General features: G+C 34.1%; 1 protein-coding gene across 4 annotated transcripts in view; it reads left to right on the plus strand.

Annotated features, from left to right (window-relative positions):
* Nucleotides 1-24,286, plus strand: part of LUBEL (Linear Ubiquitin E3 ligase) — a 78,652-nt gene extending 54,366 nt beyond the window's left edge. Inside the window, exons 16-23 of one of the 4 annotated variants that reach the window (XM_072538930.1) lie at nt 1,212-5,104; nt 9,855-10,052; nt 12,431-12,715; nt 13,378-13,467; nt 17,949-18,296; nt 18,432-18,592; nt 18,774-18,942; nt 24,126-24,286. In XM_072538930.1, coding sequence (XP_072395031.1) covers nt 1,212-5,104; nt 9,855-10,052; nt 12,431-12,715; nt 13,378-13,467; nt 17,949-18,296; nt 18,432-18,592; nt 18,774-18,942; nt 24,126-24,155 — 5,174 coding nt within the window. In that variant the 3' untranslated portion in view covers nt 24,156-24,286. Of the gene's footprint in view, nt 1-1,211; nt 5,105-9,854; nt 10,053-12,430; nt 12,716-13,377; nt 13,468-17,948; nt 18,297-18,431; nt 18,593-18,773; nt 18,943-20,129; nt 20,299-24,125 lie in introns of all 4 variants that reach the window. The other 3 variants (XM_072538925.1, XM_072538938.1, XM_072538933.1) reach the window with 3 other exon arrangements.
* The last annotated feature ends 372 nt before the right edge of the window (nt 24,287-24,658 follow it).

Below are 24,658 nucleotides of genomic sequence, written 5' to 3' on the forward strand. Positions count from 1 at the left end.
TTTTGTTTTTCTTTCATCAAAAGATAATTTGATGTGGAACTGAAAACAGTTGATCCTTGCAAACGTATTTAATTCCTTAGCTGAGGAAATGCCTGAGGTAGTGGAGATGCATTAAATGGAGTATTCTCCAACAATGATGGAATTACTTTCCTTTTAACGCCACCTTTCTGTTCCAAAATGGCTAAGTGCTAATTTCGAAAATTTTGATTGAATTACCAACTGCAGAGTTTGTCAAATTTATGGTTTGAACCAACGTTTTCCATTTCCAATCAAAGTTTCATTTTTCGATTAATTCTTTCGGACTGTTTCCAAAATAGCCCATTGCAAGGCAAGTGGGAAGCCACTTGCTTCCCATTCCTCTGACTCGTCTGATGAAGATATATTATGAATTTCTCTGTTACTTATAGGTAAAGTACCTGGAAGCGAAGAAGGACTTTTTTGTGGAGAAGGAGTTCTTCAGGTTTCAGGGAATTTTTAATTTGGAAATATGTTCGAATTTGGAAAGGTGTCCTTTAAGACAATCAGGGGGGCCTGTCAGACAATTCTCGAATCAGCATACCTCCTATATGGTGATCTCGAACAACCACCATCAAGGGAGTTGGAACAGCCAGTGGGAGATTGCAGGAAAAATGGACTGCAATTAATTATTGGCTACAATGCGAATGCGTACCCTCTGACCTGCGGCAGTACAAACACCAAAACAAATTAAAAATTTAATAATTTAATATAACAAAAATAAAGATTTTATTGTGGAAAAAACAGTTTGCAAATCAATGGCTTCGAAATTTTATTAATCATGAATGAATTAGTTAAATAGCTTCGTTCATACTCCTTCCCCACTTCCCCCTAACTCTAGCTTTCATGATACAGTTTTAAGCCGAAGTCCATGGTTTGAGTCTATGAAGTCGCCCTCTACAGGACTGTTTTAAAGTATGTCAAAGATTATGTGCGTCTATATTCGTTGCTATTATACTTCGTAGCTTCGTATATAGGTAGCGCTAGTAGTACTAAATATAATAAAGAAAGCTAAGCAGCAATTTTATGAAAAGTATGAAAAATAGCTTAAGAAACCGTTTTACCCAAGGTGATCATTTTACTGGACATTTACATTTACATTACATTTTCACTAAACTTTTGTAATGTTTTTATTTTAACTCAAGTCTTAAGTTTCCTTTGATGGATAGTCTAAAAAATAATTTCTGTTGTTTTAGAGGCATCTATTGATGATAGTTTTTTAAGATCAGAATCAAAAGCGGTAAGTACCCCCACTTCAATAATTAGTCAAAACTCTTCAGAAAGCTTGTTTTTACCAATATCTCCACTACCAGAAGATACAGAGAAAATAAACAGAGATCAAGAAGCTGATGATAACAGGGAGGCATTGGATAATTTGGAGTTAGAGATTTTAAAAAATTTGGAAGATATCAAATTGCTGAGTTTGAATCTAATTAATGAAAACGAAGCTGTTGTCAGTAATACAATAAAATATGATGAAATTAAAGACGAAGAAAGAGATAGAATAATAATTCCAAAAGTCGAAAAATTTCACAACCTGCAATCAAAAAACGATGCAGCGGAAAAAGATTCTTCTACTGGCATTGTAAATATAGAGTCTAGTCAGCTGCAAACAAAAATCCCATCTGCTAATATTAATACAGAGAATATCAGTATAGATAATACCTTAAAAACAAATTTTAATAGCAACACTCATGAACCCCATCTTCAAAACTATTCAGTAGAAAATGAACGTTCTGTAGAAAGTCACACAATCAAGGCAGATTCAGTAAAACCTGCTGAAGAAATAGAATCTAACATACATCTTCCAGGGACTTCAGCTACTGCTGTAAAACAAAATATTGAATTTGTTGAACCTGTAACTTCTGCCAAAGAAACTGAGATTAAAAAAGACGTTACAAACATCTCAGTTGCTGCTACAGCACATACCAACGAATTTGTTCATTCTACAGCACTCCCTGAAGACAAAACTGATAATTCAGTAGCCAGTTATGAAGAAACTAAACCAAAAAATAAGTTTTATATAGAAAAAAGTAGCACTGTGATCCATATAGGTGATTATCCCAGTACATCACACATTTCTAACGTTACTTCTGATGACGACAGTCATCATGAATTTGAAGATGCTCTGGATACCACTCTGGAAGCTGTAGTGCCTTCAATGACTATCAAAAAAGACGAAATAAGTAATAAAGAACCCTCAATAGTAGAACTGTCAACTAAGGAAGTTAACAAGAAACCAGAAATTGAATTTCTACCTACTGAGAATACCGAGAGTGTCGCTAAAGACTCTTCAATATCAATAGAACCAGTAAAAATAGACACAGAAGCAGATATTTCAGTTATAGATAATAGTACGAACATAACAGCCGTTCCAATAAAAGGGGAAAGTAAAAACTTAAAAAGAAAGACTAGTATATCAACTATAAATATATTTTTTGGAGAAAGAAATCCTGATGGGTCTACATCAACTGGTTTAAGCAATTCTGGTAACAAAAATGTATTAGATGACGAAGAAAACACAATTGTTGAAAGTCAGGCATCGATTATGTTAAAACCTGTTGCTAAGAATGAAATCAACAAACCAAATGTAGCTATACAGGAGCCACCAAGCGGTGAAAACCAAAACAATAGCGCCAAATGTAGAGAAGAACAGGTTCAAGAGGTATCAAAGCAACATATTATATCAAAAAATGAACAACCATTAGAAGAGAACGACAGAAAAAATGTAGAACAGATAAAAATAGAGGCTGATGCAGTTCAAAATAAAGATATAACTAATAATCAAGGTGATATTGGGCATTCAACAAATAGTAATATTGAAATAGTCAATTCTGAGCAACAAAGTGAGGAAAGAGTTAAAGGCTGTGACTTAATTCATGAAAATAATGTTGAAATCACACCTCACAATGCAAGTAATACCGAACAAAACGTATCTAAGTTTGAGCCTATGTCTTCTGTAGATGGTGCGTCTGAAGATCAAATAAAAGAAACTCAAATTTCTACTTCTAGTACAATTGAAATTACTCAGGCCAACTATGATGAAAATAACTCTCAACAGATAGGTATTAATCAAGAAAACCTGTCAATATCTGAATCTAAAGATTCAAATAGCGATGCACCTGAAAGTTCAACAAAATACAAAGAAGAAGCAAGTAATAAACAAGATTTAGGTATAGATAAAGTTGTAGCAAATATAACTGAACCTTATATTCAAAGGAATGTTTCCAACAAGAAGAGAGAAGACGCACCTGACAGTTCAACAAATCACAAAGAAGAAGCAAATAATCAACTAGATTTAGGTGTAGATACAGTGGTAGTAAATATAACTGAACCTAATATTCAAATAAATGTGTCAAATAAGAAGGAAGACGCCGCACCTGGCAGTTCAACAAAGTACAAAGAAGAAGCAGATAGTCAACTAAATTTAGGTATAGATACAGTTGTAGCAAATATAACTGAACCTAATATTCAAAGAAATGTGTTAAATAAGGAAGAAGGTGCACCTGGCAGTTCAACAAAGCACAAAGAAGAAGCAAATGATCAACTAGATTTGGGTGCAGATAAAGCTGTAGCAAATATAACTGAACCTAATATTCAAAGAAATATGTCCAAACAAAAGAAAAAAAGTCGAGAAGTAAAAACAAACAGCACCGGCAATAAAGCGCAGGAAAATAATTTACAAATAACTAAAAGTAAAACTCAAAAAACGTCGGCTAAAGAAGTTTTAGAGGGAAAGGTTGATAATCAACAAGTAGTTAAAGAATCTATTGGACTGGAATCTAAACACAATAACATTGGAAATAATATACAGATCCCAGACAGAAATTTAGTAGCAGAAAATCTTAATAAAGAGATTTCAGAAAAAGAAATCAACGATAATAGTACCAGTAAAGTATCTAACAAAGATTCTAGTTTAATGTCTACTAATAAAGACGATATTGCCAGAGACGTATCTCAAAAAAAGAATGAAGTTAGAGCTAAAACAGAATATAGAAAAAATGTTAACTATGATTCTGATGAAGAATCCAGTAACTACCAAAACACTTTGTCTAGGAATACAACATTCAAAATTACCAGAAGAAGACCTGTCAAGAAAAGAAATAAAAATGAAAGATCTTCTAGTCAGAAAATCAAGTCAAAGGCAAAACCTTTTGAAATGCAAGATAGTAGAAGTAAGGTCTTAGATAGCAACGTCATGGACAATAACGAATATACAGATAAAAATAAAGAAAGAGCCACTACAAGAGTAGAAGCAAAACAAGGAGCCTCAAAAGATAAACTAGAACATAAAGAAGTGATTGGTCAATCTAGTAAAGTAGAGCCCAAAGTTACAACTCAAGTTCAAATGTCACAAAATCCTCAAACAATTCCCGTAGCGAAGAAACCCTCAAAGATCCCCCTCTTAAAACAACGTTGCGTGTCTTTAACAAATGCGCTACTTTCCCCATCGCCAAGTCCAAGTAAAATCCCTATAAAGAACAAATTTTTCTTCAATAAGTCTCCTTCTGTAACACCGGACCGTGAAAGTAAAAAAGATTTAAAAGAAGCAGTTAGCATACCATCAACACCAAGTTCAAGAGACACCAGCCCTATGATAGCCATCCCAGATCAACTGGACAGACTTGATCCTAAAAACAAATTAAAAATGCTATCTACAAATAAAGGATCTTTTGAATCTACCACCAGTTCCAAACAACTCTCTTATACGAAATCGTTAGACAATGACAGCGAGTCTTCTGTATCTGACAGTAATATTGAAGAATTGCTGGAAGACGATGACAGCTATGACGAGGTACAAGAGTACGGACCTGTAGATTCTGAAGAATCTGATGACTTCGACAGAATAAACTCCAATATTGAAAGACTTAACCTCAACCTGAACAGAGACAACACTGTGATCGATATGAGCAAGAAAAAGGATTTGAGAAACTATAGTATAGAGGAAACCTGTGAATCAGAAGAATATTCTGATTACGTAGAAGAGGAAGAAGTAGAAGTGAGTGAGTACGAGGACGATGAGGGTGTGGATGATGATGAAGAAGATGAGGAAGAGGAGCACAACCATAAACCGGTAACGGATATGGAGGTAAGAAATATGGCGTAACGGTTTTTCATTTATGTATCGTATTATTCATAAATATTTTCTTCCTTTAAAGCTTTTCTACGATAACCTACGTGTTCATATAACTTTTCTTTCTTGGATTAGATTGTTCAATGACTTTTTCATACAAATTAACTTTTTCTAGTAATTTTTCCAAATTTGATCTCCTAATGGTCTTTTTGATTTTTATATCTTACAATTTTTTTTTTCATATAGTGTTTCACACTGCTTTTCTTTTCTTTCTATTTATATTATGTTTTAATTAGCACAAACTTGTAACCGTTTTTATTTTATATCTAAACACAGAAAGTTTCAGTTTTGTTTATATACTGCCTATACCTAACCAAACTTTTTGGAGCTCCCATTTTCGTTTATTCTTTAAGCACCTTCATAAACTTTTTTATTTTCTTCAGTTCACCGTATCAACATAAAAACTATTTTAGGCGAGCGGTTACCTCTGAAAAAGACGCTTAGAAGCGAAATATACCGACTAATATTTTTTGCATTTCTAATACACCAAACCTTTTTTACTATATACTATATTTTTTTAAGTTTATTTTTTTTTGTAATTTTTCCAAGAGGATTGGCAATTATTATTATCTAATAAATAACTTATAAAAACCGATTTCACGGAATCGCTTCGGAATCATGTTTTAGGCGTTTTTCATTAAATAAACACTTTATCTCCTTTTTTAATGTTTCTAAAAATGCTCCCTTTTCGAGTTATTTGCATTTATTGTTGAAAAAATTCCTTTATTAGTGATTTTTTCAAAAAAAGTACTAAATGAATGATTGTAACTCTACAACAGGGTTTATAATCTTTAACCTTCAAGTACAAGTAAGAATAATTTGACAAGGATAAAAAATGGTTTCTATCTCGCTAAAAACATGGACCCAAATATTTCGAATGTGCCTTAGTTTATTTAAATTTAGAATAATAATTCAATTTATCCATTTCGATTTATTTAGAAAAAAGGATATTTCTTATTATTTTTATAAAGGCGTATTATAATTAAAACAATTGAAATTAATTTTTTTCAATGCCACAATAATGTAAATATTCTTTTAGGGGAGGATGGGGCATTGTGAACCATCTAAGGAAGATATGCACATACTGTTAAACCAGAAATGATTTTGTTTTGTTTAATTAATTAGGGACGTTCATTAAACATTTAACTGTCATTTAGTTGCAATTGAAACATAATTTATTTAACGTATTTTCAACAAAAAAATGACAACTGACTATATGTCAAAAGTTCACATTGCCCCATAGGGTGGGGCAATGTGAACTACTGAGGAAAGTCACACTATTTCATTATCTAATGGCTATGTTTGGTAAATAAAATCAAGTAAAAAGAATTTTTTTATTAAAAATACTTAGAAAACCGGTAACAGAACATTAGTAAAAATAGACACATGTTATATTTATTCAGAAATACAAAATTCACACTGAAATTCTTCATCATCTTCTGGATCTATTCCCGCACATGCTTCATGAGCCCATTTCAGACAGGCCGAGCAACGTACCCATCCTTCTTCATTGGCTGATGAGGAGAACCACTCGTTACAGTAAAAACATTCAGCATCTTCACCATTGCCATCATCTTGTACTTGATGGTTACATTTATTTTTTTTCTTTCCCTTACCATCTTTGGAAGGACAAACTTTTATTTTTTTGTTACTTCTTTCACTATCTTCGTGCTTATCATCATTTATTTTTTTCTTAGCTTTTTCCTTTTTCATTGTTTCTATTGCCTCCTTCGTGTTTATTTCAAGTTCTAATTCTAGCTTATACGGACTAGATGTCAGTACAGCCGTTTTACCTTTTTTGGATTTCCTCTTTGGTTCCATTAATTTACTTCTCTTTGGCAGAGGACGAATGTCTTTAGGGCTGTTTGCTCCAAATGAAGTTGTTGCTCTATTGTGTGCAGGGGAAATTGTCAATTGAAAATCGTTACCAGTATGAAGCTTTGCAACTGAGGTTGAAGCAATTACCTCATCTTGACTTAAGTGAGGCTCTGCAGTTGAAGTTGAAGGAATTGCCTCATCTTGACTTGACACTGGTAGACTATTATTCTCCAAATCTCTTTTAGTCGTAGCAGATGGTGCAAAATCGAGGTCTGTAAATATATTGGGATCATAAGGTACTATCCCACATTTTTTAAAAGCGTTAATAGCAGTCAAAGGTGTTGCAGCTTGTAAGAAAGCCTCACCAAAAATTTTAGAGATTTGGAAAGCTGTTACCACTCTGCCTGGGTTGTTATTAAGAAACTTTTCTAATGCCATATCATAATATCGTGCTAAAGGAGCCATGACACCAACATCGGTTGGCTACATTCGATGGGTGGAATGTGGAGGCAAACAAATGATATGTACATGTTTTTCCCTAGCCAAATTAATTACTTCTATGTTTTTTGTATGGCTGCTGTGTCCATCCAAAATCAATAAGATCGGATCGTCTTCACTTGGTTTCATTTGTTGAAGAAAATGTTGAAACCATATTAAAAAGAGTTCACTATTTATCCAGCCACTATCGCTACAGGCGAATATTGAACCTGGAGGTGCACCAGCTTGGAGTTCAACTTTCATTCTCTTTCTTGCAAAGATTAACATCGGCGGTATGAAGATTCCTGATGATGACATGCACATACCGGCTGTTGTTATTCCACTTCTATCAGCAGAAGTAAGCCGTCCAACTTGTTTCCGTCCTTTATGCGCCAAGATTTTACTATTACATTTGGGGACTGTACCTAGACCTGTTTCGTCACAGTTAAAAACACGCGTTGGATTGACATGTTTAGGATCCAAAATAGCTTTATACAGATCAAAAAATTGTTTTACATTGTAACGATTAAAAGCTTCAGCTCTTGCAGCAGATGTTGATTCGGGTTTACGTAATGAAAGCCCTGGGTGCCGCTTTCGAAATCCGTACGCCCAATCTAAACCTGCAAGTTTGTTTGTTTTATTATATGGATGGTCTATGTTATTTTTTTCGGCTAACTGGAAAGCTAGGTGACGAAGATCAAGCAAAGTAATTCCGTATAAACGCTTCTCCATATCTAAGATATAATTATACAATTCTTCTTCCTGTTCCTTGGTAAAAACCGTTTTGTAGAAACCTAGACCCTTTTCGTCAGGAGAAATTCTTGTTACTTTTTCTTTGCATCTGCGAATTAACGTTGCTTTCGGGATACCATAAACTTTACTAGCTTTTAAATAGCTCATTTCCCCAGCTTTAACTGTCCGGATAGCATTCTTCAAGGCAACAAGAGACCAGGATTGTTGCTCAGTTTTCCTCACATAATTTCGTAACATTTCTAACTGCAAAAGAAGCATATAATTAAAAAAGTGTCAAGAAAATATAATGGGGCAATGTGAACCACTCCTAGTCCACGTTGCCCCATGCGTAGTACACATTCAAAATATGGAAATTAACGTACCAGTTCACAACGTATCAAAAGCAAATCTTAATTATTAAAAGCACATTTTACAAGCAACACCACAGTATCAAAAAGTTAAAATAATCATGTCTACTTACCGAGAAATCTTTAGTCAAAAGTAGTAAATTCCTTAGATCAGCAGCGACGAAACACGTGTTTTTAATTATAACACGTCTGAACGTACTCCCCGTGCGTTCACACTCATACTAAAAGTAGATAAGATGTCTACGCATATTTGTAGTAGTTACTACATGCAGTGTTGCCAATTTTAAACAAAATAACCGATGTGGTTTACATTACCCCCATGGTCCATGATGCCCCATCCTCCCCTAATATACAATCCCTGACCAAATTATTATGACCGCGTATGAATTTTTACAATAATCAACTATTCCACTATTTTTTATTTAAAAATTTATTTTTATATTAAATTTTTTATGTAAAATATATTAATTATAATATATTTAATAATAAAAAAGAATAAAACATTAGAATATATTACACATTTATATTTTTTTAATATTTTGTTGAGCCTTAGCTTTTATTATTATTTTTTTACCTCTTACTTTTGCTTTTGCAATTTCTGCCTCTTGGTCTCACTTTTCTTTTTTTTTTCCTAGTTCCTATACTAATTTCCAACACACTAGCTTCCATTGTTAAAACTTAATACAAAAACAACTGCTTAATACGTAATTCATAAACAACATATCCGACAACGTGATTAAGGTAACACGGTCCTCTCGTTTTTAATTTACAAACTACAAACTACTACCATAGGAAAAGAAGTATGCTTCTTTGTTTATGCTACTACTATAAAACGAAGCCCGAAACAGCATAAAGAAACCTGCTATTATAAGTACGCACGATATTATGGATTTACATCATAGATGGTAAATTAATTATTTAAAGATATATCGGGTTTTGCTTGAAATTTGGATTTATTGGCATTTGCTCGAACTGGTCAACTTTGTAGATCATTTTAAATGGAAAATATTGCTTTTTGTTGGAATTTTATATTCTAAAAATAGAGAGGGCTACTAAATTGATATGAATCCATATTCAGGTTAAAAAATTCAAAAAATGGATTTATCGGTTTTTGCATGTATGCTCCTCAATTGCTTGACTACTTGGAAAATTAAAAAAAAAATTTGAAGTTTGAAAAATATATAGAACCAAATAAAAAAGGGTTTAGTGCATTAGACACGCAAAAAATTTAGTCGGTTTAAGCTCTGCTCATGGGGTAAACCGCTCGTCTATTTCTTATTGTTAACAATTACCCATTGAACGTTTTATAGCGTCACGCGCGACAACTTCTCGCTGAAGGTAAAGTTGATAATTATGAACAAGCTGAAATTGCAGCCAGTCTACTACTGCTAAAATTTTCGACTGAAGAAGCTCTTGAGGCTGTAAAAGACTGTAATTCCGTAGACGCCGCCATAGCTTTCCTACAACAGGACTGCGAGCTTTGTGCGGGGAAATATCCCATGAAAGAGGTAAGGGATTGATTCTATAATTGTAAATGTTTTAATTAAAGTAATAGAGTTTTTATTTGTTATTATTTAAAATCAAAATAATTACACAAACAAGTTGCTATATTTTTATTAATTACTATCTAAAAAATTTGTCAGGGTTCCAATAAATTTCTGAATTATAGAGGAGATCAGAGGAAGGGTGGCCTCCTAAGCTTTATCTAGAGTATTTGTTTTAATATTTTATATCAAAATAAGGGAATAAATAAACGAGAGCATTTTGTACTTTCATATTTATTCTAAAAAACAGAAAAAATATTCTACGGGTTTTAAAGGGTGTTTTTTTAGAGGTATAGAGTTATTGAAATGGAATAAAATAAAGATGATTTTTATAAATTGACCTACTTTATTCGAAAGATAATATTTTGGCATTATAATTTAAATATGATTTCTGGCATATGACCGTCATGGCTGGCTCTGACGTGTAGTTTAATACATAGGTTCAATTTTCGATCACTTTTTTCAATATTTGTGCCGCATCAACAACTTCCTGACTTCCTTCTTGAGCACTATATATGCCGTCAGAAAAAACTTTTCTTTTAAAGCCCTGTTGCGTTTTTCTGTGTTACGCTAATAATTTTTTATCAGCCTTGAAGGGCATTTTTGTATGGGGTGGAGGTAATTATTAGCAAATGCTGTTGGTTGTCTTCTTGCTCCCACCAGCTTTGGATGTTGATGGTTCCGGCAGCAGTAAAATTTCGTAGAATGACTTTCCAAGTTTTGATGAGCTTCCAATGGCTCTAAAATTTCTGAACGTTTCTGTAACGCTGTTGGTTCAGAAGCTGAAGTTAATTTTTTTGTTGGTGTTCCTTGACGTTAATGGGTTATAGGGATGACATTACCAAGATTATTGGTACCATTGGCGCTTTGAAGATGAGCTGGCTCATAGTCTTCTTCGGTGAAAGCATCAGCAATATAAGGACATATTTCTCTAGCTTGAAACCGTTTGATTTTGGAGCAGCTACCCTAATAAAAGTGTTATTAAAAAATGTGCAACTTCGAAAGGGCATATTTTTTCATGGGATGGTTCCTTAAATACTTAGAGCATTTGAATTAAATACTGACATCCAGTGATTGGATCTTATGTGATTTGTGTGGAGGAATGTAAAAAAGTATAATACCATTGGCTTTACAAAATTGATAAGCTTGCAGCGTAGAGTGAGCTGAGTGGTTAGCCATTATAAGTAGAACAGGATCTTTCGTGCTTGATTGCACACATTTTTGGAAATGCTCTAAATACTGTACGAACAGTTCTTCTGTGATATATCCTTTAGCAAAACGAGCGTAAATAGCTCCAAGTGGACTTACTTTTTGAAGTTGCACATTTATTCTTTTTCTCGTAAAAACAAACCTGGGGGTTCACAAATTCCGGTAATATTTCCGCCCTTTTACCAACTGGTAGCTAATCCCACTTGCTTCAATTCCTTCTTGACTAAAATCGTTCCTGGTGTCTGAACAGTACAAATGCTTCTATCATCATTATTGAAAATTATATGGGCTTAAAATTGTACTTTACTTGCAAAAAAACCTACTTCAGGAATTTCATAGGAAATTCTTCATAATGTTTGAAATAAAGATTTTTTTATGTTTCAAGTTTAAAATTATGTTTCCATGAATCATGGGGTAATGGTAGCCAGCTTCCATTACCTTAGAATAACCGCACCCATAAGCCCAAAATGCAGATGTTTTCGTTAACCTTATTTAAAAATTTAACATTACAAAAAATGCTAGTTGAGATTGTTTTTTTCTAAAGTCTATTGATCACACAAAAAAGCACTGTATTGGGTTTAATGAAACCAAAACCATAAATTAAACTAGAACACGCAAAAATTGACCAAGACACAACAATTAAAATTTCTTGTCGGACGCCCTAATGTTGGAAATCGCTGGCTCTTTCTTCGACAACTAGTTAAGCTACCCATTAGTAGATAGCGCCACTAGTTGCTTTTGTTAAATAAATCATATACTCTGACATTTGGTATGGCTTCTGTTTATAGACATAATAAGTATAGACTAGGTAAGGTATGGCCGCTCTGTGAATAGGTGAAACGACAATATTCACTTTTAGTGGGCTAGTTATCTTTGTATGTCACACGCGCATGATCCACCAAACTACCAATGGTGGGTGTAATAGAACGCTGGAGGCAGGAGGCGATTTATAATGCTACGTGCTGAAGAGACCTAGATCCAAATAGATCACTGATCTAATGCTCCTATTAAGTCTATGATTCCATTAGCCCACAGGCCACCTTTCCTTGGGTTACCTCTAATAATAATTTATTTGTGTAATTGACATATTTCAATATTGTTTTATGCATTATTAAAATTTCATTTTTTTATAGATAATTTCTATGTTGAAATGCACCCATAGATGTTGCCAAGATTGCGCGAAAAATTATTTCACAGTTCAAATCACCGATAGAAGTATTATGGATTGCAGCTGTCCTTTTTGTAAGCAACCAGACTTGACCAGCTCAGAAACAAACGAAGATGAAGTGACTGAGTACTTTGGAAATCTGGATATTCTATTAAAAGGAATTCTGGATGCCCCTGTGCATGAACTTTTCCAAAGGAAGCTGAGGGATAGGACTTTGATGCAAGATCCACATTTTAAGTGGTGTATAAAGGTAAGTATATTAGTTTTTTTTCTATAGTAGCGTATAAGATTATAAAACAGTATCCTAAACAGTAAAACAGTATACTATTTTTATGATCCCATTTTTTTTGTTCAGCCCCGTGAAAGACTTTTCTAAGAAAGGTATTCATAGGTTAGATAATCCAACCTAACCTATCGTATACTACTAGAATTTCTAATATACTATACCTATCTAACCTACCATAACAGGACCATAACCTAATCCAACATAATCTGTGTCATATAAGACCAAAGACATTATAATACAAATAGACTTAGTGTTACAATACAGCGTAGTTCCCCCAGTGCGACAGAGAAAACTGACGTAAATCAGTCCCCACATCTCTTTCTAATGGACCAGTTTTTTGATCACGCAACCCAAATCATTAATAGAAAGGTCACGTGGTCGATAAACCCAGCCTATTATAAAAAGATGCAAGGACTGCTTTACGTCAGTTTTTTCTGTCGCACCGGGACAACGGTAATGTATTGCAGCGATCAGTCTATTTGTATTATATGTCTATGTATAAACCCGATGCGACCGTATTGAAGATACTTTTATCCTTTTTAGACCTTTTTATTGTTTGTAATGTATTTTGCTCCCCGTAACCACTAACTCAAAACTAATGTGTTTGTATTTTTTTGTCCTTTCAGTGTTCTTCGGGGTTCATTGCTCATCCTCGTCAGAAACGACTGATTTGTCCAGACTGTAAGTCAGTTACGTGTGCGAGTTGTAGAAGACCGGTATGTACAAAGAATAACGACATCAATATCCTACTAACAAACCATAACAAGTACGTTCCTACCTCTAACCCATCGAGTTATAACTATAACTCGATTCTCTAACCTTTTTAGTTAAAAAGAGTATAGTGCTAAATGGACAAAAGTTGTCCAAAATTATACTTTAAATAAATTATTTCATATGTAACATGTCATTTATAATAGATCGTGAAGTCATTTTTTATTTGACACATGTCATAATGCTACATATCATATGCCATTAATCATATAGATCATATAAATGTGATTGTACCAACGATGTAACATACTAAGGATGGAACATGTTGATATTTTTACATGTAGCTGATCAACGACGGAACTGACATCACATTATCAGCTATAATGTCCGATGTGAATTTGACAGGTGATTAATGTGAACATAGTTATTCCCGATATTTTAATATTAAACGGGTAAAATTATGTGTTAAGTCAACAATTTAATGTACTCTTATTGGTAAATCAATAAATTCGTTAAATTTTTAATATTTTGCATCCAATCGTATCAGTGGCGTGCCATGCGCAACTACTTACCTGTAAAATATATGTTTTATATGTTTTTATGTTATAAAAATATTAATATTTTAATTTTACACTGTTAAAGCACCTGCCCACTAGCAAGTAACTTGCGACAGTTCTTGCCAGAGCGACTTCTGCAAGTGTGTACACATAACGCAAATATTGAGGTAACTTACTCTCTGCAATTATTGTTGAGAGAGGTTTGTAAAGTTTTTGAGGAATAAATGTCATAGGTGTATACATTGAATCTTGAAAAATTTTCGCAAGTAGTTCAAGATCAGAAGTTGAAATGTCGGCTGTAAAAGTTATATGTGCTGCTGCGTGTGTAGGTAGTAATTCTATTAAAAAACAAAGAGAAAAAAAAAAGAAATGTTTGGGTGAGAGATTGGATTTTAAAAAGATCTACACATGGTTTTTGTGAAACGTTATTACTGAATTGAGAGACGAGCATACTACAGAACTTAATAATTTCCTGTGTATGAGTATTAATGATTTCAATTATACGAGGCGTGTTTTTTAAGTAAGTACCGTTTTGGAATTAAAAAAAGACGTGCAAATATATGGCAATAATTTTATTTTTACATGAAAGCCTGTACCTTAATCTACTTTTCTACATAATTTCCGTGAATATTGAGGCACTTGTCATAACGTGGCACCAGTTTTTGAATACCCTCCTGATAAAATTCTGCCGCCTGACTTATTAACCACTGCATCACAAATGTTTTGACTTCGTTATCGTCTTGAAGACGCTGACCGCCCAGGTGTTTCTTCAAGTGCTAGAACAAATGGTAGTCGCTGGGCGCCAGATCAGGGCTGTATGGAGGATGATCGAGAGTTTCCCATTTAAATGATTTGATGACATCTTTGGTCTGATTAGCCACATGTGGACGGGCATTGTCATGCAGCAAAACGATACCCTTACTCAACTTGCCACGTCTTTTGTTCTGGATTGCACGACGCAGATTTTTCAATGTCTCACAATCAGACGCTGCATTGATTGTCTCATTACGAGGCAGAAACTTCACTAGCAATACTCCTTTTCTGTCCCAAAAAACTGTGCATATGATTTTCCGGGCAGAAATTGTTTGCTTAAACTTCACTCTTTTGGGTGATGATGAATGTCGCCATTCAATGGATTGTTGTTTCGATTCTGGTGTGACATAGGCCACCCACGTTTCGTCACCAGTAACAATTTGGTCTAAAAAATCTTCACCTTTACTGTGGTACCGCTCAAGGAAAGTCAATGCACTGTCTAAACGTTGGGTTTTGTGCAAATCCGTCAACATTTTTGGAACCGAACGTGAACACAATTTCCGGTAATTCAAGTTCTCGGTAACAATGCGATACAAAACACTACGAGAATACTGAGGAAAGCAGTCGGACAATGATAAAATTGTAAAGCGTCTGTTTTCTCTCACCTTTTCGTCCACTTTCTGCACCAAATTTTCATCTTTAAATGCTCTCACCCATTTCCTTACCATTCCATCACTCATAATGTTTTGTCCGTAAACTTCAACGATCTCACGATATATATCGATCGGTTTTAAGCCTTTAGCACCAAGAAATCGGGTAACAGCATGTACTTCACAATCAGCGTGACTCAAGATTGTTGGAGGCATCTTCAACACTGAAGTAAACAGGTATACAATGAAGAATCAGACTGTAATGGCGTCAGTGCGTAGACAAGAGATGTAGGTAACCAGCGCTCATGCGCGGAACGCCGACCGTAGCGCTGCGGCGGCGGAATCGCAAAACGGTACTTACTTAAAAAACATGCCCCGTATCTTAGAAACTTGTTAGCATAATTATATCAAAAACTGACATAAAAATGCGTCCGTTTATTTCAGCCAGAGAACGTTTATGTGTAACCCTGAGATTTTTGACAACAGGTAGGTAAAAATAATAATAAAATATTAGTCCAACGTATACTTATAGAAAGTTTTACTTATAGAAAAGTACATAATTATTGTTATTAATAATTTTAGGAGACTTGTACCACTCTCTGATGTACTTGTTCAGGATTGCTCTGTGTACGATTGGCCGCCTAATTCCAGAATGTTGTAAGGATCTGTATGAAGTTCTGAAAAATGAATACCTTAAAGTAAGTATGACATGTTTAAATACAAATTACATTAAATATACAATAAATTACCTTATTGTGGTAAGCAAACATTAAAATTGGAAAAAATGAGGCTTTTGATGAAAGTCTTGATGAACCTGATATAACAGGATTTGCAGTATTAACATCATCAATTTCTGATATTTCTAGAATTGTTCTCTGAATAATTCTTTTTAGTTTTGTTTGGTTTGATGGGGACCGCAGATTTCTTAACTCACATGCTACGAAGTCATCAAAAATTTGAAATTCGTCAGTTGGTTTATCGATAATTTTCATTGCTTTTTGTAACATAGAAGCATGCTATGTTTTTCATCGGTTTCCCTTGCAAACTGACTACATTCACCTACATTTTAAGAATCTGACTTTTCTGTTTCTGCTTGCTCAAATACATAAAGAAATATAATAATAATTACTTGAAATTATCATTCATTATATTTTTTTCAGGTTCCCCAAACACATGAAGAATGGGACAGGCACAGTTATTTGAAAAGTATTGGAACTTCTCATACTGCGTAGGTGCGTTAGATGGAAAACACGTAGCTATGAAAGCACATGCAAATAGCGGCAGCGTGTATTACAATTACAAAGGATTTAATAGCATAGTATTAATGGCATTGGTTGATGCAACATATAAGTTTATATACGTTGATATTGGCTGTAATGGAAGAATTTCAGATGGAGGCGTATTTATTAATTGCTCTATCAACCAACTCAATCAATCTACCACCTGATCAAGCTTTACAGGACGTACCAAAAATGCACCTTATGTTGTTGGATCTGATGACGCCTTTGCATTAAAAACGTATTTATTGGAACCTTATCCGTTTCATGGACAACCAGCACCTAATCGCATATTTAATTATCGTTTGTCACAAGCTAGACGCGTTGTTGAAAATGCATTCGGTATTATAGCCAATAGATTTCGCGTTTTAAGAAAACCAGTAGAACTATCTCCAGAAAAAACAACAATCGTAGTATCCGCAATATGTGTTTTACACAATTTTCTTATGACACGTCGCGCTGGATCTTATGCACCACCAGGTACTTTTGATATTGATGAACAAGCTGGAGAATGGAGGCATATTGGAATGCCAAATTCTTATCTATTGGACTTACCAAGAGGACAAGCTAATAATTACACTGAATCTGCCAAAGACGTACGTAATGAATTTAAAGAATATTTTGTTCCCCACAAGGAGAAATACCTTGGCAATATCAACATATTTAACAATAATAATTAAACAAATAAATAAAAAGTATTCTCAACACATGTATTTGATTTTTGCTTACCAGGTTATTAATAGTCTTTGCTTCGGTGTGACTACCTCGAATAAACATCAATGCACGAGAAAAATTCCCAATTACTGCTGTATATATCATCAGTTCCAGAACCACTAGGTTTCAGTTCAGATTTTCGCAGTTCTTGATGATATTGTGTTCGTAAATTGTGTAGTTTACATAACTAGCCAGCTACTTGTTGAGAGCGACTATGTAAGTAACTTGGGCTTGCGGCTGAACTCTCAAGACGTGTCTACACAAGTCTGAGAGTCTCTCTCGCAAGAAATGTCGCAAATTAACTTGCTAGTGGACCGGTGCCTTTAGACCTCATTATACCTTTATACCTAATTATTATACAGAATAATTTATATGTACCAAAAGAATTTTTTCGTACACCAGTGACATCCCGGAAACAAGAGTCGGCCATTGCCATCAGCTACTTTTGACGCAAATATTTATTCATAGGTTCCATCCTTAGTGTATTACATCTTTAGATTGTACAGTTACATTATTTATGGTTTGTTTTTTTTAGTGGGAAAAACAACATGAGGGGATCACATGCGAGAAGTTCGCGGAATGGAAAGACGCCAATGACCCTGAGAACCAAGCCTCTGGCGTTACTAAACATCTCGCTGAAAACGGAATAGACTGTCCTAAATGTAAATTCAGATATTCGCTATCAAAAGGTGGTTGTATGCATTTTACTTGCACCCAGTGCAAGCACGAGTTTTGCTATGGTTGCGGCAAACCATTTATGATGGGAGCTAAGTGTACTATCAGCCAGTATTGTGGGAAGTTGGGCTTGCATGCGCATCATCCAAGGAACTGTTTGTTTTATCTTAGGGATAAAGAACCACATGAACTAGAAAAGTTACTAAAGGTACGTCCTTTCTTCTGATTTATCATCATCGTCATTATAAACACCGTAATCGTCATTTTCTTCTCCTTTCCGTCTTTTTATTTTTTCTCTAAAAAGTAACTTTTACATATTGTTCATAATTTTGGTGCTTTTTAGGATAACAAAGTTGAATATAGGCTGGATGTGAACCAAGGTGCTGAAGACAATGCTTCTGCTGTGCTGAAGTGCCTAATACCTCTACAAAAAGAAACACCGACTGGTTTGTTAGACACTGTATGTAATAATGAAGTGACTCCAGGACAATCAGGCCTTTGCAGGTGAGTTAAGAAGTTAATAGTGAAATGTATATTAACTTTTCTTGTATTATCTTTTAAATTACATTTTATATTATTACCTTGTAAAACACCGTTAGAAGGAGCCAAAATGAAGAAGATTTTTTAGCTCTTTTTTGTGAATTATTGACTCATATAAATATACAAATCCAAATAATAATTTTAGGAACCATTATCTTGAATATTTGTGTCTTTTGATTCGCAAGTACAATCTTGAAACAATAGACATGTTGACAGCAGATGATTTGGAGACTGTAGTAAGAAGAGCTTCTAAAAAGTTGCCCCCTAATGCATTTGGAACCCCTCGCGAAATGTATAGATCTCGTTTAAGACAGGTACACAAAAAAAACGTTGAGCCTCTTTCCAAAAGACATCATTTTAAGATATAGTAGGTTTCAAAAGATACACCTTTGATCACTGCATGGTTCAGGTGAAGAATTTTTGGGTAATAATAATAAATAGAACTAAATCGCTAAATAAAGAGCTATTGCCAAGTACTGGTTAATTAAAAATTTATCGATAAACTATCTAACAACGTACTGATCCCGATTTAAAACATTTAGGGCCGATTGTTCGAACGCTAATCAAAACTTGATTGTAATCAAATATTTAATTACAATAAAAATACGTCACAGCAGCTGTCAAAATTATTAAAAATTGCTTATTATTATTATTAAATTGTAAATAAAAACATGAAATTAACATCAGAAAGAGTTTAATTATGGTTTATTTTAAATTAAAACGCAAAATAATAAAATTGAATAAAATAAATCAGTCAACATAACCTGAAAATGTGTCGTATTTGATTTTAATTAAATATTTGATTACAATCAAGTTTTGATTAGCATTTGAACAATCGGCCACTAGACTCTTATTGCATTTGTTTGTAGAATTTAATTATTTGTGAAGGATTTCCTAAGTGGAAATGTAAACTTCAAAATAAACGTATTTCTAATTAAAATTGTAGTTTTTACCCATAAAATTTAGTAGGTAACATAGAAATTTCACGAGAAAATAGTACCAAAAAAATGTTTTTTAACTTCGACTTTATTACACATATTTCTTACCTTCTTATAACTTGTTTTCTGTTTCTGGCCCCATGATATCTTTGTTCTGAGTCTTGACATTTTACATATGATAAGTTATCCTTAAAGAGGTTTGTCTTTTCTATTCTTAAAAAGTGCTTATGTTATATTACTCCTTGAAATTTGATTACTCTGTGTTACGATTTTCCAACCTTATTTTTGATTCTTTTCTTTGATCTTTTTTATCCTTGTTCTTTGGCAGATTTTTAGTTGGACTTCCTCTCTTGTTGAGGGAGATTGTATCTAAAGCAAATAAAATATTACCATTGATTTCTCAGCTTAAAATAATAAAATTACATTACTTTGAAAAAAAAATTAGACCTATTTATTAATTAAAACAAAGAGGTTCTTTTTTTATTGATTTCCCTTTTGAAAACAGGCCAACATTCCAAACCACTTCCTTACCGAACTAACCCCTTTGTTTTGTGTGTGCGTAGGCTGCATTACATCGAGTATTTAGTCGGGCTCATTGGCAGACACCAGCTGGATCCCATACCTATCCTGGACCTAGTTGAGGTCAGCCAGGAGTTGCGCAGAAGAGGTAGAGACTTACCGGAACGTTCCGCTTGGTGTGACGACCAGGAGTACAAGAATATCTGTGCGAAGGTGAGTCCCATGGGACCCAAGTTGTTGGAGGCGTAAGAATTTTCTCGAACGGTGCACTAGAAAGTATGTGGAAGCTTCCTCTAGCTTATTTTATTATCTTGAAATGTATAATATAAAATGTGTCATGGTTAGCTTTTATTCAGTTATCTATATTTATGTCAGTTAAAAGTTAATATCACCATTGTTTTGAAGCAGTAAATAATTATTATGATGCAGGTAATAAAAAGTGTGTTTTGAAAAAGACCAGATGTGAGGAAGTCTGTAGGACTGCCTAGAAAAAGGCGAAAGATGCAGTCAGAGAGGATCTCTGGAGAAAATGGGAGTGAGACGATTGTAAATAGTGGCACAGGACCTACAAACATGGAAGGCAAAAGTAAACGTGGCAAAGACTCACTAAGAGTTGTAACGTCATTAACGGTAATGATGAGGTAGTAAAAAGAGGTGCGGGTAAATAGTTATACGAAAATAACGTTGAAGAGGTACTGAAACAATTATCCAAAGTAAAAATGCTTATGGAAAATCGTAATGGCATGAAAAATAGACATATTTCTGAAATAATTACTATTTAAATGGGAATAACCCACAATTAAAGGTTAAAGTATGTTTATTGACGTTTCAATTTCCACTTCGGAAATCGTTCTCAAAATACAAACATTAGTCTAATGTTTAATACGTCAGTTACGTTAAAGTACGCCAATAAACGTATTTTAACCTTTAATTGTGGCTTATTCCCATTTAAATAGTAATTACTTTAAAATGCCACAAGAAAATAGCTTCAGAACAATATATTTCTGGAAAATTTGTCTATCTATACTTCTTTCGTTGGGCTGCAAAAATTCGCGAATGGATTGCATGTTGTTTTTATAAAGTTGGCAAAATCGGTTGGAAGATAAGGTGTAATTTGTGCTGCATACAAAATTATTCTTTAGGTATTTGTGTCTAGCAATCAAGTAAAATAAGAAAACCTAGGAAGATAGTAAAAATTTGCAGAAAATGTCTATTTTGTGAATATTATCGAGACTATAGCTTTAAAATTAAACTACCTTATATAAACGTTAAGCTTTTTTTCAACTGAACAATAATCGTTTATAGATTCTTAACAGAGATGTATAGAGTAACAGAAACCAAAGTTTTTGTTATCCAAATCATAATCTAGGATGTAATTTCAATGTATAATGCAACAGACCTGTAAAATATATATATATGTTATATTAAACAGTGCAAGGTACTAATCACTGGCCATCCATATTCCATCAACTTTGACATGATCAGCACCTTCTCCTTATTTGAACTACACTGAAGACACATCTGATTTAGTGATAATCCTTGACGAAAACTCTGTTGAATTAGAAAATATTTAACTTTAATAGCCCAGTCGTCAGAGACGAAAATGCCACTGAAGCTCTAAAAATCCTATGAATAAGCTGAATTTTGTTGAGAATGTCAATTTTGGGATTCCAAGAAAAATACAAAAAAGTTTTACACCCGGGCTTCCAACTAAAACTTACCTTCGTAGGGTAAAAATGTTTTAAACAAGATATGTAGTTGAGATAATTTTAAACATAATGTTTTTTAGCATTTTTTCTGTAGAATGGACTGTTCTCCCAGAAACAACGCTTGAAGTGACCGGCGATAAAGCAATGGACTAACATTGACAATAGACAAACATGAATAAAATTTCATACTACAGGTACACTCTTTACCTATAAAACCTATTTTGATTTTTGCCGATAAAACATTCTGATTAAAATATATCGACGTTTTACCGTCGAGTTGATACAAATTTTATTTAAAATTGATTTCGTTTTAGGAGAAAACCCGAGTGTAGCAGTGGCAACTTTTTTGCATGAGTCCAAAAATTGACATTCTCGGCAAAATTCATTTTGTTCGTCTCGGTTTTAGAGAGATCAAATTTCTGACAACTCGACTATAAAAGGTTTTTAAATCTGAAAATTAGGGGATAATATAAATATATTCTACATACTTTCTACATGTGTTATACATATATGAATGTTACGAAAGATTTCTGCGGTTAGTACAATTAAACCTAAAGCTAGCATTAATACTTTTACAAGAATTAATATTAGACTCAACAGGCTTCCCGGTTGAACTGCGTCGATTATCACTGCGCCGAGCTTTCGACATCCTCTCTGATGTCTTCTTCGGAGATTCCGAGTAATGTTAGTAATCAATGTATTAGTGTCTGGGGGCTCCAGACACCTCGGAACCCCTGAAGAAGACATTATGACATTATTAAGACATGAAAATTCTTACGTTTTTAATTAATGGGTTTCTGGTGTTGTCTAAAGAAGCTTTTGCCTCTTATCTATTGTTTATACATTTAAAAATGACAAAGACTATATTTACAGAAACGAATATATGCATCAAAAATAAACAAACTAAGAGATAAGAGGCATATGTCATTGCTTTGGACAAGTAGGTCTGTCAATGCGCCCAGTGGCTAAGGTTTGGCTTTGTAATTTCTGCTTCTTTAATGCTTTGCAAAGAATGCATGTCAACTAACTAGGTATAAATGCGCTGATTGTTGTGATACGCGTATGACGAAAGTGACTAATTTTGTGTTCTAAAAACTGGTATCACATATAGAACTTAAGTAACATATTTTGTAGACGTCGTTACATCATGTGACACAAACCTAAGGGCGGTCCGATAGGTAAAAGAAAAATATAATTTTGAAAAAGCGGCGATTTATATCTCAACAAGGTCTCCTCTTATTTCGATCCACTTATCCCAGCGATACTTCAACTTTTTTAACCCGTCTGAAAAATACGTTTTCTCGAAGTCCCGATGACCTTCTCATTCGACTTAAATTTCTCCCGGCGAGTGACTTTTGAAGTTTTTATTAAAAAAAAAAGAAGCTACACAGGGCCAAGTCTGGTGTACGATGGGACAACAGTTCATAGCCAATTCGACCAACTTCGCCGTGGCGCCCTGAAATTGTGAGCCGGTGCGTTTTATTGGGCCGTTATTTTGCAATTAGGCATCGAATGGGCCTAATAATTCGACAAGATAGAGCCCTGTGGCCATTTAGCCCTTCTCCAGATAGAGGATATAAATCATAACTTATAAATCCCAGAAAACGATGGCCGATAGGACAGTCTTTACCTTCTTCGGAGCACGTTCGCCGGGTAAAGTTCATTCAAGTTTAGGCTTTTTTTGGTCTCTCATGTATTGCGCTTAAACAGCGTTAAAAACTGCTCTGAAATACTCTCACGGTTGCGCTTGTTTTGTCCGAAGTGAGCAAACGTGGCACCCATCGTGCTGACAGTTTTCTCATGCTCAAAATTTTATGCAGGATATGACTCACGCAGTTAATTGTCTCAGTTACTTCGCGCAACTTCAATCGAAGCTTATTAAATCAACTGTTCACGGTTGTCATCAAAGATGAAGAATCATTGTACACAGCATCCAAGCTCTCTTTTATTTAGCGGCATTATTTCGTTTCCAAAAAGAATCAAATAACCTACCAATATTGCTCTTTTTTCATTTTTATAAAATTCGTGGGCACGCCCGCTTCTACACGCGGTCAAAACAAAACTAAAAGTCTGATTTGGCTAAAATTTTGACAGCCGTCTGCGAGAAAATACTATCCGATAGTAGATTTCTCTTGGAATAGTGGCGCCATCTGACGGTAAGGCTAAGTACTTATCGGACCGCCATCGTACATAGTTACAAACATGGAATTTCCTTGGAGATTACACGATTGTCAATGTATCAAAAAACACTAAAATGCATAACCTCTCTTTCAACTCACCTCTTCAGTTGTATTTTTAAGCGTTCCAATCATTTTTTCTTTTTTATTTTAGATCGTAATGGAACAGATACCCTTAGAGTAACGTTTGTTGATATTTCCATTTTGGAGAAGGTGATTTCTCTTTCCTCTACCATGTATGTGGAGTGTTTTTTATACATAGATTATATATAAAAGTAAAAATATTTATACGATATATTAAATTACTTAAAATAAGTTTGTTTTATTTATTCAAATATGTGTTACTAATATTTTCAAACATGATTGAGTGAAGTGAAATCAAGAAGAAAACAATAATACAAAGATTGAAAAGGTTTTCTTGTTGAAAAGTTGATCTTGAAAAGGTTTTGACAAGCTGCATTGGACGATAAACATTTACGAATATTTACAAATCTATAGTCGCATCAAGCGGCAGAACAAGAACTATTGGACGAATTAAACATAAAAAGGGGATTAAGATAAGGCTGTATATATTCTCACTTTTACTTTTCAACTCGTATTCAGAAAAAAGATTAAAGGAAGTATTAATAAAGACAACAGAAGGCATTGTAGTGAATGGTGTAAACGTGAACAACAGACGTAGAATAC

This window comes from Diabrotica undecimpunctata, chromosome 1 (genome assembly GCF_040954645.1).
Source record: "Diabrotica undecimpunctata isolate CICGRU chromosome 1, icDiaUnde3, whole genome shotgun sequence".
Classification (NCBI taxonomy): Eukaryota; Metazoa; Arthropoda; class Insecta; order Coleoptera; family Chrysomelidae; genus Diabrotica; species Diabrotica undecimpunctata.